The sequence below is a fragment of the Cyprinodon tularosa genome, unplaced genomic scaffold (genome assembly GCF_016077235.1).
Source record: "Cyprinodon tularosa strain WSP-4 unplaced genomic scaffold, ASM1607723v1 ctg837, whole genome shotgun sequence".
Taxonomy (NCBI): Eukaryota; Metazoa; Chordata; class Actinopteri; order Cyprinodontiformes; family Cyprinodontidae; genus Cyprinodon; species Cyprinodon tularosa.
In genome coordinates this window covers 204,442-218,551 of record NW_024039604.1, presented here as the reverse complement: position 1 = coordinate 218,551, position 14,110 = coordinate 204,442, and the positions used below count along the sequence as shown (strand labels likewise).

Here is a 14,110-nt window from a genome sequence, read left to right as displayed (position 1 = left end):
AATAAAAAATGTACCAGTTTAATAATGGGGAGGCTATTAGTCAGCTTTATGTTTTTCTAATATATAAAACCTATTTTCTGAGAATGTGTTTATTTAGGAGCAACTATAAAAATTAACAAACACCTAGAAAAAGTGTACTATATTATATTATTTTCCATGTGAATCTCAGATAGTTCATTCTTCTTTGCCTTTTCTATAAAGTGCTTTAAATTAGTCCTATCTGTCTTTATCCATGCTGGGTCAGATCCTGACATTTGAAAAAGGAGGCAGGGAGAGCAGAATAAAGCTTTAGCCTCGCTGCATGCAGTTAGCCAAGCCTTGTAGCTAAACGGTCCTGGAAAAGGACGTTTCTTGCACCATTTCTCTCTCTCTCTCTCCAATGTGTCTCCAGCCCCCACGACTCGACCTGTCAATCACCCGCAAAAACATCTGAGCTGTGGCGGGAGGTGGTGCGCAAATACACTTCCTGCCAGATCAGGGCGCTCCAGAGCTAGCTCTCATATACTTCTGTATTACAGAGGAGCTACCGCGCATGGACAACTTTTAACAAGAGTCAATGGGCAAAGATTTTTGTGCCCTAGGGCGGAAATACGTCACTAATCCGACGATAAATGGAATGACGCTTTACCAGTCATTGAAGATTAAATATTTATTTTGCACATCCAAGAAATACTTATTAAGATATTTCCAAATATTTCAAATATTAATTAAATTATAAATAAAGTATATATATTTTTTATATATTAATCAGCCTACCCAATATATTAATTGGGTAGGGTGGGGCGGCTCCCTAGCACCCTCTATTGGCAAGCCGTCATTGGAAAGATTAACATTAAAAGAAATTTTAGGATTTATTTAGATGTATTTTTTTCTCATCATCAGGTTAGGAACAGTTGTTGTTTTTTTTTAAATCATTGTTCAAAAATATCAACAACAAATTTAGAAAATGTTTCAATCCATCTTTTGTAAAAGTTTAGTTTCTCTTTTATTGAACATTAAATAGAAATAAAGTGATTGCTCTTTGAGAATAAACTACCTATATTAAATATTTATCAATAAATACAAGCTTTAATGTTTAAGGAGCTTGTTTAATGTGTGTAGCTCTAAACGGGTCCGATTTAACTGGACTAAATGCCAAAAATGGCTGTTTGGATTGTTAAGGTTGCAGATCCCTTGCTAAAAAAAACCACACAAGTTTAAACAGTTAAAATATCACACTACACGCCACCAAGTTGTGAGAATGTGAATTGTTTCAGATTAAGGTTTCGTCTTCATGTTTACAAAATGTGTCAAATGAGAATGGATGAGTCTCTAAAGATGAAAATAGCAGAATTAAACTCATCTCAGGCGACAGACTTCAGACCAGATTGGAGGTTCAGCGTGACGTCCGTCCTGATATTCAGAGCAGCGATGCAGTGGTTTACATCAGATCTCATTCATTTAGAATGTAACAGAGAATCTGTCCCCAATACTTTTAACAATGACAGAATTGTATTTCCAGCTAAAAATACAAAAAGCTGGTATAGCTACCCCTAAAAATGACAAAAAAACAAAAACCTTCTTTAGTTAATGGTTCTTCAAGGTAATCAGAGCAGAGATAAAAAACAATTACTCTTTTTATTTTTGTCTCTACTAATATTGTTCTGGTATATTGCATAAAATCATCATTAAAAACATTTTAATGCTGATAATTTTAGCACAACAAAATAGCACGAAGAGTTATAAACAAAAAAGCTCTAGAAAATATTTCAATATTTCTAGTTGTTTCTAAGCTGTGTTTCTTTGTGCGTTAGGCTGCTGACTTTAGGTCTGGCTCTGCTGCATTCTGACGTTCTCACCAACTCCACCGTCAGAAACGTCCTCAGGGAGAAGATCTATTCAACAGCCTTCGATTACTTCAGGTAAACATTAACCGTTTGATGCGGTATCGTCCCTAGTGTTGCACTGATGTCGTTTTTTGGCCCCAATACCCAATACCTGGCTGTGCAGTATTGGACGATACCGGTACCATCTGTTTCAAATTGATGTGTGTCTGTATATATGAAGAACTGCATACTACTTGGATGTAAAATAATTGCCATCATGGCTTTGTCAAGCTGCTGTCTACCTTTGTGAAGCAGGAAAAAAGTGAATCCAGTAGAACTTTTTATTGCCAACCTGGAATGGGTGACAATAGTTGAATAAACTTTTGGCTCTCAAAATGGTATCAGTGCCCTATTTGTTGGTACTCGCTGATACCGATGCCACCATTTTAGTGCTAGATCGGGGCCCCACCCCATACTGGTATTGGTCCCACAATAATCGTCCCAGTCATTGACGTTTAATCAATCGAAAGTTTCATGGTGATTATTTTATCCCCTGATCCAATGTTCTCCCTAAGCTGCACATTCTCTGCGCCCAAGAAAATCTAAGCAGCAGCACAATGAATCTACAAGAAAGAACTGTTTTTTTCCCCATAAATTTTGTTACATAACATAGAGAAATGGAGAACAGTTATTTTTCAATACCATACTAAATTCAATATATATTAAAAAACAAACGAATAGGGAAAAAAATTATTTAATTTTATTTCCTTTCTGGCTCTTATATCATCTCATCTTTATCATCTATAGTTCAGGCTGCTGGATGCTGGATGGTCCACCCTGCTTCATTGAATAATAAAATCAGCTGTTCATCTACTCTTCCATTCCATTGACTTTCAAATGAGTTTTATAACATAAATTAATACATGCAAGAGTTGCATTTGCATGAATATGTTTAATTATATGTTCTTTAAAAAAGAAAAAAAGTACTGCAAACAAATAATTCAACAGGAAGAAGAATTCGTGGCTCTCTCGGCTTCCAAAACAATAAAGCCAGCAACAGCACTGCTATCCAACATTTCCACAGTTTCAATACTTCATATCATGAAATGCTTCTATTCAATTCAATTTCAATTCAATTCAGATTTTTTCTTATATACCACCATTTATCAACACATGTCATCTCATTTACACTTTACAGTTTACCAGATCATCCAGTCAAAGATTTTCTATCTAAGGAAAACCAGTTGATTGCATCGACTCATTGACTCGAATGCAATCCCTCACACTAAGCATGCTTGTAGCGACAGTGGAGAGGAAAAACTCCCTTTTATAAGGAGGAAACCTCCAGCAGAACCAGGTTAAGAGTGAGCGGCCTTCTGCTGAGGCCGACTGGGATTCAAGGAGACAGAAGCAGAGATACAAAAAGCAACTGTAAAAGGCGGCTTCATCCAGGAAACACACAGCCAGGCAGACGAGCTCTGAGCCAGCTCCCATGTCAGAGGATGAAGAGAGCACATCCAGCCAGTCATGGTCAGAGAAACCGGACTACACTGGAAAACAGGCCAATCTCCAGCATCTATAAACAAGGGTGTTGATGGCAGCAGCACAGCTGATATTTCTCTCCAGGATGGAGTCACAGCCAAACAAGAACAGACCAGATGAAGCTACTCTGAGGAAAAGCAGAGAGAGCAGAACATTAGAGATTGAACTAACAGATTCTGCAAAGTGGGAGAATAGAGATAGAATGAAGCAGAATGATGAAATAGGGGTCCCTATGTCCTCCATCAGTCTAAGCCTATAACAGCATAACTATAGAGATAGCTCAGGATAACCTGAGCCACTCTAACTAGAAGCTTTGTCAAAAAGGAAAGTTTTAATCCTAGCCTTAAAAATAGACAGGGTGTCATCCCTTACGGCCAAAACTGGTAGTTGGTTCCACAGTAGAGGAGCCTGATAACTAAAAGATCTGCCTCCCATTCTACTTTTAGAAATTCTAGGAACCACTAGTAAACCTGCAGATTGAGAGCAAAGTGCTCTGTTAGGAACATAAGGAACAATCAGATCTCTGATATCAGATGGAGCTTGGCCATTTAAGGCTTTATATGTGAGAAGGAGGATTTTAAATTCTATTCTGGATTTAACAGGAAGCCAATGAAGAGAAGCCAGGATAGGAGAGATCATTAATTTTCATCAGAACTCTGGCTGCAGCATTTTGGATCAGCTGAAGGCTTTTAACTACAGTTTGTGGACTTCCTGATAGTAAAGAATTACAATAGTCCAGCCTTGAAGTAACAAATGCATGGACTAGTTTCTCAGCATCACCCCTGGACAGGATATTTCCCTTTTTTGCAATATTATTATGCATATGCAATTCATGTTAGTATAAATGCTAAACAATTTAATTAGATTTTTTTATAGAAAAATAATTACAGAAATGTTTACAATATCACAAGCTGCAGCACACTTCATATAGATGAAAGATGTCTAATATCTTCCCGAGGTGGACTGTCACATATAACGTATGACACATCTCATAAACAATTTTTTCTCTTTATTTTAAGTGAGCCAAATTACTTGTATTTGAAATAAAATAATGGAAATTGCTGCTGTATTCTGGTTATTTTAATAAGCCATGTAACTTGCTGTGATCCCGATCGTTATTTAATCAAGGAGTGTCTCTCTGTCTTTACAGCGCAGCTCCGAAGTTTCCAACCCAAGCGGACAAGCGTCTCCGCGAGGACATCAGCATCATCATTCGCTTCTATGCCAGCATCCTGTCGGACAAGAAGTACCTGGCGGCGTGCCAGCTGGTCCCCCCCGGTGAGCTTGGTACTACCTCAGCCCCGAGCACTCTGTCTGCTGGGATATTCGGATCGCTTATCGTGTCCAGCACTACTCCGATATCTATCTTAAGTAAGCCTGAAGCGGTGGAGCTCGGAAGCAGGGGCATGCTGTCACGCGTGTCAGATTTGGCATGGCTTCTCCTCACAGGGCTGCTGTCTCTCTAAATTTCCTTACTTCCATTTCTCTAATTCTCTAAAATCTCTTGCTGTCTTTTAGCTTTTGGATTGTTACTTTTTCCAGCAGCTGTGAGGAAAAGCACAAATTTGGCATCAGCGTCATGATGCATGACTGTCCATCAGCCCAAACCGTCTGCCCCATCCTCCACCTGATCAGTGTGGTCTCAAAACAAGAAACCAAATCCTCAAAAGATAAAAAAAAACAACTCCTGTCTTCATTCCTGATGATCCAGAAAAAGACATGCCTTCATTCTCATCTACATCAACAGCTTCAGGTAGATTAGAGCTCTAATCCCAGAACCTGGATCAGATTTCCACCACGTCTGACCGAGTATCAGTGGATTAAGGCGACTTCTACCTCCATTTATGGCCCAGTCCCCCATTTTCTAAATGCATGAAGAAGACTGAAGCAAAAAATTCATCTCTCTTCCCAAACAAATCCTCATCATCAACCATGCTCTTTTACTTTTATTATTATTATTAAAAAGTTTTAGATAATACTAAACACGTTAAAACTATAAACCTTAAAGGTGCATAATCATGTTATTTATATTTTTGTACTTTATATCCCAGTAAAGAGCAGATTATACTTCTGCAACCGCACACATCAAATGTTGGGTCTGGTTGCGAACCGGTTTTGCTGGTATGCTTCTGCACCGTCGGTCTGGAATTTCTACGGACGCACAGCAGTTTCCCGCCAAAGCACAAGGGGGAGCCTAATTTCAGAACTCGCGAGAACTTCGCCAGCGCTGACAGGAGTGTTTATATTCCAAAACAACAATGGTGCATCTGCAAGATATCACGGTCACAGAGATGGATCTAGAGTTGCTAGACATTGAAGAGGAACAGGTTCTGTTAATGGAGTTGGCAAAAAGACCGATCAACCTTTCGTCGTGGTCATCCATTGTTGTTCCTTGGTTTTAAAAATGGCGCGCCCCAGCACCGAATTGACAAGGACGACCACACAGACAGCCAGAGAGGCATACCAAGGACCAATCACAGCTGCTTTTTGTCTGAGCACTTCCTCTTGAGGTCTGCGCTGGTTTACGACCGTCCGACACGTAGTCAGGATTTTTTTGAGGCCATTATAGGTGGCACCCCATTGAGCACAAAGACAGATTTGACGGTTGCAGAGGCTATGCGTCGAAAGCATAAATTGGCCTTTAAGATTACCATATCCTGCTGTTGTATTATTTATTTAATTTTCTGTTTTACTCTTTATTTTTGCTCAGTTTGTTTGTAAATAAAGCCCTTTTGTTTATATTTACAATAGCAAAGAAGGTAAGATACTGTACATGTGCACATGGGGTAAACAAGAAAGTACAGTAGCCTATGGTGGCTAAGCCAGTTAGTACCTCCTAGCGAAGTGTGGAAATAATGAAGAAAAGTCTAAATTTCAGTATGGGGGAAAAAAAGAAAAATATATTTGATTGCAGGAGGTATAATGATTAGCAGAGCTGGGAAAACGGCCTGAACATTGGTGTTTGCTGCAGAGGAAGCTAAAGCTACCGAGGCGCTCAGATGTCTCTAATTTGATGGATGTGTGATCAAACGTCCTTATTAATAGTGATGCTATTGATAGCAATGCTAACCTTAGTCTCTAGGTTTTGAGTTGCTAGCGCACATGACCCATGTACAGAGTCTTCGACGTGGCTGACCCGGGTTCATATCCGCCTTGTGGTCTTTTGCCGCATGTCTCTGCCACTCTCTCATACCCCCTTTCCTGTCACCCTACTCTCAGAAAAAAAGGCACTAGTGGTGTAAGACCCCCCCCCCCCCCCCCCCCCCCCCCCCCCCCCCAAAAAAAAAAAAAAATGAGAAAACAGAATTTAATTAAATGTGGCAACGGAAGTCATTTTCTGTCAGAGATGCTCAAATTTACGAGACACTACAGTATCAGATGGAATTGAAGGCTCACCAACGATACGTTTGATTTGTATTCGTCCTAGTGAAAATGATTTAGTCTATAACTTAAATTAATTTGCTTAATTAAAATATTTCCTTCCTTTATGCTGTGTCAGGAATTGTCTTTCTCCTTGGTTTTCTGATATGAGGCTCTACGGAGGATTGATTGGAACATAGAGTTGCTGTAGATCAGTTAATTTCAATTTTTCTCTTGTCTTCAACGACGTGGAGCTGTAGCTTTTCAGCAAGTCATTGCAGGACGGTTAGGCTCTATTCAATCGTTGCACGCAGCTACAGCTTACGCTGTCAGAAGAAACTGCAGGGTTTCATCGGACACTGTGAGTTTACAGCATGTCTAAAACCCACGTCGGACTCAGCACCGCAGTGAGATGGCGCTACTCTGACACATCTACCCGGAAGCCAAACCAGTAGAAGAGGAATATGAAGCTCACTAGAGAGAAACGCGCTGCCTTGGAAATTTGTGCAATTTTGTGGCTGAAAGCCCTAAAAAGAAAAGGTGACGACGTATTTGGACAAAGACATGACTGAGCAAACGTGGCTACTACGGTCTGTCAATTTTACGGAAAGAACTCCATTTCACTCGCACCCCCGCCATTCTTCTGCGTTTTCATCTCAGAGGAGGAAGAAGAAGAAGAAGAATCCTTGTTTGCCCACTGAGTGATTTGCCCATGACGGCCGACTAAATTTCAAACATGTTTGATTTTCTCCTGACCTCACGATTCCTGATCGGGAGATGGTCATGAGAGGCTGGTCGCCCCTCATTACCTCCTGCACATTACAAGATGCACTACGCACGGTCAAACTGGAAGTCGGCCCTATCGAAGAATTCTCGCACCACTGGAAAGTCGGCCTGAAAAGGGCAAAAAATTGTACACTGTATGCCCGGCTTTAATAGTCTCCATCCGGCTTTCTGATAGTTCTGTGGTTCTACTAGCAGATGGCGACACCTCTGTTTCTATCCACCCACAGCACCCAGTGCTGGAATTCAATTTAGGCTCAAAAAGGAGAATCTAAACACTATCAGGCCTGACATTATTTATCGTGGTTTAATTCCCAGTCCCATTTGTTTGTATAGATACATAACATGACTAAGCACCTTTAGGATGTTTTCTTTTTTCTTTAAAAGCCTAGAATACATTAAAATGTGAATTCTTTCTGGAGGTTTTCATATTTACTGGTTTCACAGATTGGACTAGTGCTGTTTTTGCTTTGTTCGTTCCTGATTTTGTCCATCTGTGAACAGATAATCAGGACCCATCTTTAAACAGCCTGTCAGTGATGAATGCCGCTGACATGAGGAGCAACGTGGACTCCAGCTCACGCTCCCAGCAGAGTGGACAGGGGTGGATCAACACGTATCCGCTGTCCAGTGGGATGTCCACCACCTCTAAGAAGTCAGGTAGGATGTTATCTTACAGGAGGACAGCAGAGGGAACAGATTCTGTCTTTTCACGTGACTCTGACAATTATCCACGATCAATGGGTGGATTCAGCCACTAACTGGAGCACCTGATCATAAGGGCTGAGATTGTGAGAAAATCAACTTCTTTGAGCTTTTAACTGTTTAAATTCTGTTTCTTTATCAATGTCATGGTATTTCACTTGATTTGTGCATCTATGAGATGGGTCCCTCGCTGCGCCCAGAGAAGGGCGATGTGAGGCGCAGCATGTTAGAGAAAAAGGCTCTTTTAAGCAGCTAATCTGCACAATCAAGCAACTCTCCTTTTTAGCTCAATTCTATGTCATGAAGATGATTTTCTTTTTGGCCAAAAGAAGTCTGAGACTTTGTTCAGTCTTCAGAAAGTGGTGTGATATATCCACAATGTAAAAAAGGGCCCTACCCAGACGGAAGAGGCGGCTTCTCTGTGTAGGCAGCTGCCTATTTAATCGTCTGTTTAAAACATATAAATAAATGGAATTGAACTGAAGTGTTTTTGTTTTTCTTCAGCTTTGGAGGAAAACCGCTCAAATTGAAAACAAATGATACTCTCGGGAGGTTAAATGTGTAATTTTCCTGTAGGTGACTTTAAAAGGCTTAAAAGAGTAGAATATGGGAACCTAACGTTTTTATAGTCTGGGGCAAATTGGTTTTCAGTCTTTGGATCATGAACAGAGAGCTGAAAAAAATCATTTGTTGAAATAGTATAGTGAAACTGCCAGGAACCGATTTTCCTCCGGTGCTATCATTGTCCAGAACTACAGCTGCCTGAAATGCTCAGCACGAGGCGTTCAGGGCTCAGACCCAGGAGGCTAACGGAGGCTGAGACCCGACTATCATTAAACAAAACACATGAACTGAAGCAGACGAGGCCTGGAAATGTCCAAAAAAGGTTAAAAAGCAGTCCACAGGACTTTGTTCCCAAGTTTTAAGAAGTTTCGCTTCCCATCCAGGAAGCTTTTTCAATTCAAAATATCAGGAATAGTGTTGAATTGGAGGTTTTATACAGTAGCCTAACAAAACCTTGTTTTTGTTTTGAAAACATGCAAATTGACACTGATAAATGGGTCCATTCATTTGGAATGGGGGGTCCTCCATTTTTATTTTGTTTCTTTATTTATTTTTATTTTATTTATTTATTTATCTTTTTTTTTATATATACATTGTACTCTGTTCAGTTTTGTAAGGAAAAAAAAAACCCACAGGAGCTAAATTATATGCCTTTCATTACGTTACTATCCATATATATGTATGTTCGATATGGCATACCATGTTGTTTACAGTTTAAATTTTGTCTGTAATGTCTCTCTTACTCCTAATAAAAATATTAATACAAAAAAAAAATCATGGATCGACTCATGGCTAGATCCGTAACAGAGCTCTACTTTAAGACATCAAGACTTGACTGCTGGTATTGTTAAAGTTTGACTCATCGAACAATCCACTTTATTTGTGTATGTAAATAGTAAAATCTAGGTCTATGGGGTGCCACCTATAACGGCCCAGAAACCTTGTATTCAAACTATTGTTGCACCGATACCAGTATCGGGCAGGGCCCCAATCCAGCACTAAAATGGTGGTATTGGTGAGTACCAACAAATAGGGCACAGATACCATTTTGAGAGCCAAAATTCAACTATTGTTACCCATTCCAGGTAGGCAATAAAAAGTTCTTCTGGATTCACTTTGTGTTCGTCTTTTTCCTGCTTCACAAAGGTAGGCAGCAGCTTGACAAAGCCATGATGGCAATAATTTTACATCCAAGTAGTCTGCAGTTTTTCATATATACACACACATCAGTCTCAAACAGATGGTATCGGCATCGGCGCAGCACTAATCCAAACGGCCACAGGGCCACTCCGGACGGTCCTCAAGGACTGAAAAGCTTCAGTCTTGTCGATTCTCTAGACGCTTTTATTAAGGTGGTATTCAGTTTAAATGGAGAGTCCAGCAAAGGCTGATCTTACGTTCTCTGTTGTAAATTTACTTTCTCACTGTATTTAATGCGTTTAGTGATTTTATATTTCACTGCACAGTAAAATTTAAAACATCCTGCTTGGAAATGATCAATAATCAGGTCTTTATGCACCAGATGTGTTAGCTTGAAACCAGAACATATTTCTGAGAACTACCAACTTTGGCCTGATGGGGACAGTCCACACTAATAATTTACGCTTTTTTCCCCCCTTTGCGCTTATTTACTTTAGCCACAGGTAACAGAGGTTGGGTGCAGCTGTCTGTGTTCAGAGAGTTTTGAGTCCGTGTTTTTTATTTCTCTCTCACGCTGCTCCGGTGTCCCGCCTCTCGGTGTAACATCATTGGATCTGTTGCTTTGAGACCGCTAATTTGCGGTCGCTTTTCACTGCATAGAGAGTAGCTACGTGGCTGGAGGAGAGACGCACAGCAGGAGTAAAGGGGAGCTACTTCGATGTATGTTAAAGTAAAAGTTAGGAGGCTCGTGGATAGGCTCCGATGGTTATAAAAATTAGCGATGCCACCAAACTATCAGTTCCTTAGACAAACAGAGCTTTATCAGCTAAAAATGTCAACAAATAAGTTTATACAATGTAGTATTATAATGCAAGAAGCTTGAGAAAACATAGTTTAAATGTTCTTCCTTACTAAAAAAGCTGGGCTTGTCAGAAGACCATGACTCCCAGTTACAGGTTAAAACTAATACATGTTTTCTTATTGTGCAGAGAGAATCAGACTGCAGAGCTTCTACATATCTTGAAATTTTGTTTCTGGCATCAACATTAGTAAAGAGGTTCATAAATAAATAAAACTGATGTATGGAACTGAAATTGTAGATTCTAGGGATGCATAACCCCCAGATTCCACATACTCCGTCAGCGCTCCGCTCCGCCCCGCTGACGTACGTCGTGCGGAGCGCTTGTCTTTCATGGAAATCAATGAGAGCTGTTCCACATCCACCGCTACTCCTCCGCACGTCTCCGTCCACGTACGTCTTCTCCGTCCATCACCGACAAATTACGGAGCCGAGCTATTTTTTGCTCCGGTCCGGCCAGGTCAAGATCCGCAATTGCAATCGCACCAAACAGGAGAAAGAACATCGACAAATTCCGGTTCGTCAAATGAAAATAGAGCAGCAACAGATTGGTGACTAGAAATTATAGCACAATTCTTATATATATATATATATATATATATATATATATATATATATATATATATATATATATATATATATATATATATATATATATATATATATATATATATATAAAAATAACTAACACCATTTATTTAAATGATTGGATCCAAACTATTGGTTATTCACCAACGAGGAAGCAGATTTCAGTGTAATATATCGATATTTCGCATCATTATTCATAAGTTTTTTACATTAATGTTTTTGACTACTATACCTACATATATATATATATATATATATATATATATTTTTTTTTTTTTTTAATCCACTAAAATGCATCTCTTTAACTACCTATAAATATAGCTCATCAGTATATTGTGGTTCTCTGGTGAAAGCATTCAATAACTACATGTTTCAGCTCATTTTTGGAAAATACTAAGACCTAATGAAAGCATTTGGGTCGAGTAACTGTAGGTCTATCAGTCACCACCCTTAAAGCGTCCCCACCAACTTTCATTACAAAGTCACACCCTTCGTTCTGGGTGTTAAAACTCTTTAGTTAGTTATTAATAATCTAAAAAGCATAATAAAGCAGTGATTGGACCAAAGAAACAACCTAAAACTGTGTTTGGAGGTTTAACCTCTGCACTTCCTCTTCTTTAAAGGCACGTCTAAGAAGAGCAACAGAGGAACGCAGCTCCACAAGTACTACATGAAGCGGCGCACTCTGCTGCTGGCGTTGTTGGTGAGTTTAGACCACCTAGTTGACCCTCTTTGCTCAGAAGGCTTTTACATTTGCTCCGTTCTTCTTCTCTCTCAACAGGCCAGCGAGATTGAGCGCCTGACAACGTGGTACAACCCGCTGTCCACGCAGGAGCTGGCCATTGCCACCGAGCAGTCAGTGGAGACCAGCATCGCCAACTGGAGGTCCAAGTACATCAGTCTGACAGAGAAGCAGTGGAAGGACAACGTCAACCTGGCCTGGAGCATCGCACCTTACCTGGCTATGCAACTCCCTACAAGGTGGCCTTTTTGTTCTCAGTCAGATGAGCTGAGATTTAGAAAAGCAGACAAAGCTTTAGTATTTTACCTAAAAGGAAGGAAATCTGTTTATTCCTTGATCTGTTAGACGTGGATCTGAGAGTGAAGTGAGGGATAACATTTTCCTTGGTGTCTGATAGATGTTTTTTCTGTTCCTAATGGCCTACTTTAGTTAATGTTTTATTAAATACTGGACAGGTTGGTTTTATTGATTCATTTACTTCTCAGAAGTTGGGCTGCAAATGGGAACAAATCACCACCCCTGCCTTCCATGTGGCGATGATCTTTTATCTCATTTAAAGGCAGCTTGGAGATTAACTTACCGTATTTGCACGACCATAAGGCGCACCGCACTAAAAGGCGCAGTCTCAGTTGTGTGTCCCATTTCTGTATTTAACACACACATAAGGCGCACCGGACTATAGGGCGCATTTTTTATATACAGGTAAATGTCCTCTACTACCTTTAAATACCTCTACTGCGTATTTAAAAATACAGCGGGGGCAAAACTGAGTATGATTGTGCTTTATTCATGTATTTATTACAAAAGTATTAATCAAACCTGGGAGCTGGCCATGAGACAGACACATCGCAGATGACAGAGCGCTGTGATCACTCCTAAATTAACTTAAAATCCTGAAACCTGCCGATGGAATATGTTCGCTTTTATTACCGGTATCCTGCTGCCTGCAGTTTAGATTATTTAGATGAAAAAACACCTGCCAGCCACCGCGGTGAAGAGGAGGAGACTCGGCCCAGAGGCTGCTGTTGAATTAAGTTTTCAGGTAGAAAAATAGAGCGGGAGCAAAACTGAGTATGATTGTGCTTTATTCATGTATTTATAACAAAGTATTAATCAAACCCATCAAAGTCATTATCCTCTGTTTCTGAATAAAACAGCTGCGCTAAATCAGACATGCCAATTTCCCCTTCTTCGCTGTCAGAGTCACTTTCCGTGCCGGGCGGCTCCTCGGAAATGAAGCCGGCTTTTGCAAAAGCTTGAAGAACAGAGCCAGCAGACACGTTAGTCCAAGCATCTACAATCCATCCGCAAACGGTGGCATAACTTGCCCGGCGCTGCCTTCCACTTATCCTGAAACTGTGGTCTCCGTCGGTCATCCATCGCTCCCACGCCGCTCGCAGCCTTACATTGAACGGCCGCTTCACACCGATGTCGAGCGGTGGAAGTTCCTTTGTCAGACCGGGATAACGGCGAGCACAGCGTTCATTTGATTCACCATGTTTTTCTCATCAACTGTGAGATGGGCAAGCATGGAGTCACAGATTAACTGCGATGGTGATGCGTGGAAAAAACCACCTGGTCTCCTCACATACACCTCCCTCAGCCACGCTTTCATCATCTCCTCATCCATCCAGCCCTTTTCATTTGCCTTAATATCATATGTCATCAGAGCGATGTGTCTGTCTCACGGCCGGCTCCCAGGTTTGATTAATACTTTGTATTAAATACACCTTGCAGCTATATTTGCTGTGATCAGTAGGAATAAAGTAGTTTTAATAAGTTTTTAAGTGGAAAAATCCACCTGAAAACAGGATAATAAAAGCGAACATATTCTGTCGGCAGGTTAAGTTAATTTAGGCGTCAATAAACTGTTTCAGAGGAGCGATCACAGCGCTGTGTATATGTGCATCATCAGCGATGTGTCTGTCTCGCTGTCAGCTCCCAGATCAGCTTCTCTGATTGGTTGATACGGCGCTTCCAGCAGCACACCTTAAAGTTTTCCATCTGGAGCAGCAGCAGCGC

At 40.5% G+C, this 14,110-nt stretch overlaps 1 protein-coding gene across 1 annotated transcript in view; it reads left to right on the top strand.

Annotated features, from left to right (window-relative positions):
* Window positions 1–14,110, top strand: part of pi4kaa (phosphatidylinositol 4-kinase, catalytic, alpha a) — an 84,071-nt gene that overhangs the window by 47,056 nt on the left and 22,905 nt on the right. The window contains exons 35-39 of the mRNA XM_038272567.1: window positions 1,794–1,901; window positions 4,498–4,625; window positions 7,995–8,150; window positions 11,970–12,049; window positions 12,128–12,327. Of these exons, the coding sequence (XP_038128495.1) occupies window positions 1,794–1,901; window positions 4,498–4,625; window positions 7,995–8,150; window positions 11,970–12,049; window positions 12,128–12,327 (672 nt within the window). The remainder of the gene's footprint in view (window positions 1–1,793; window positions 1,902–4,497; window positions 4,626–7,994; window positions 8,151–11,969; window positions 12,050–12,127; window positions 12,328–14,110) is intronic.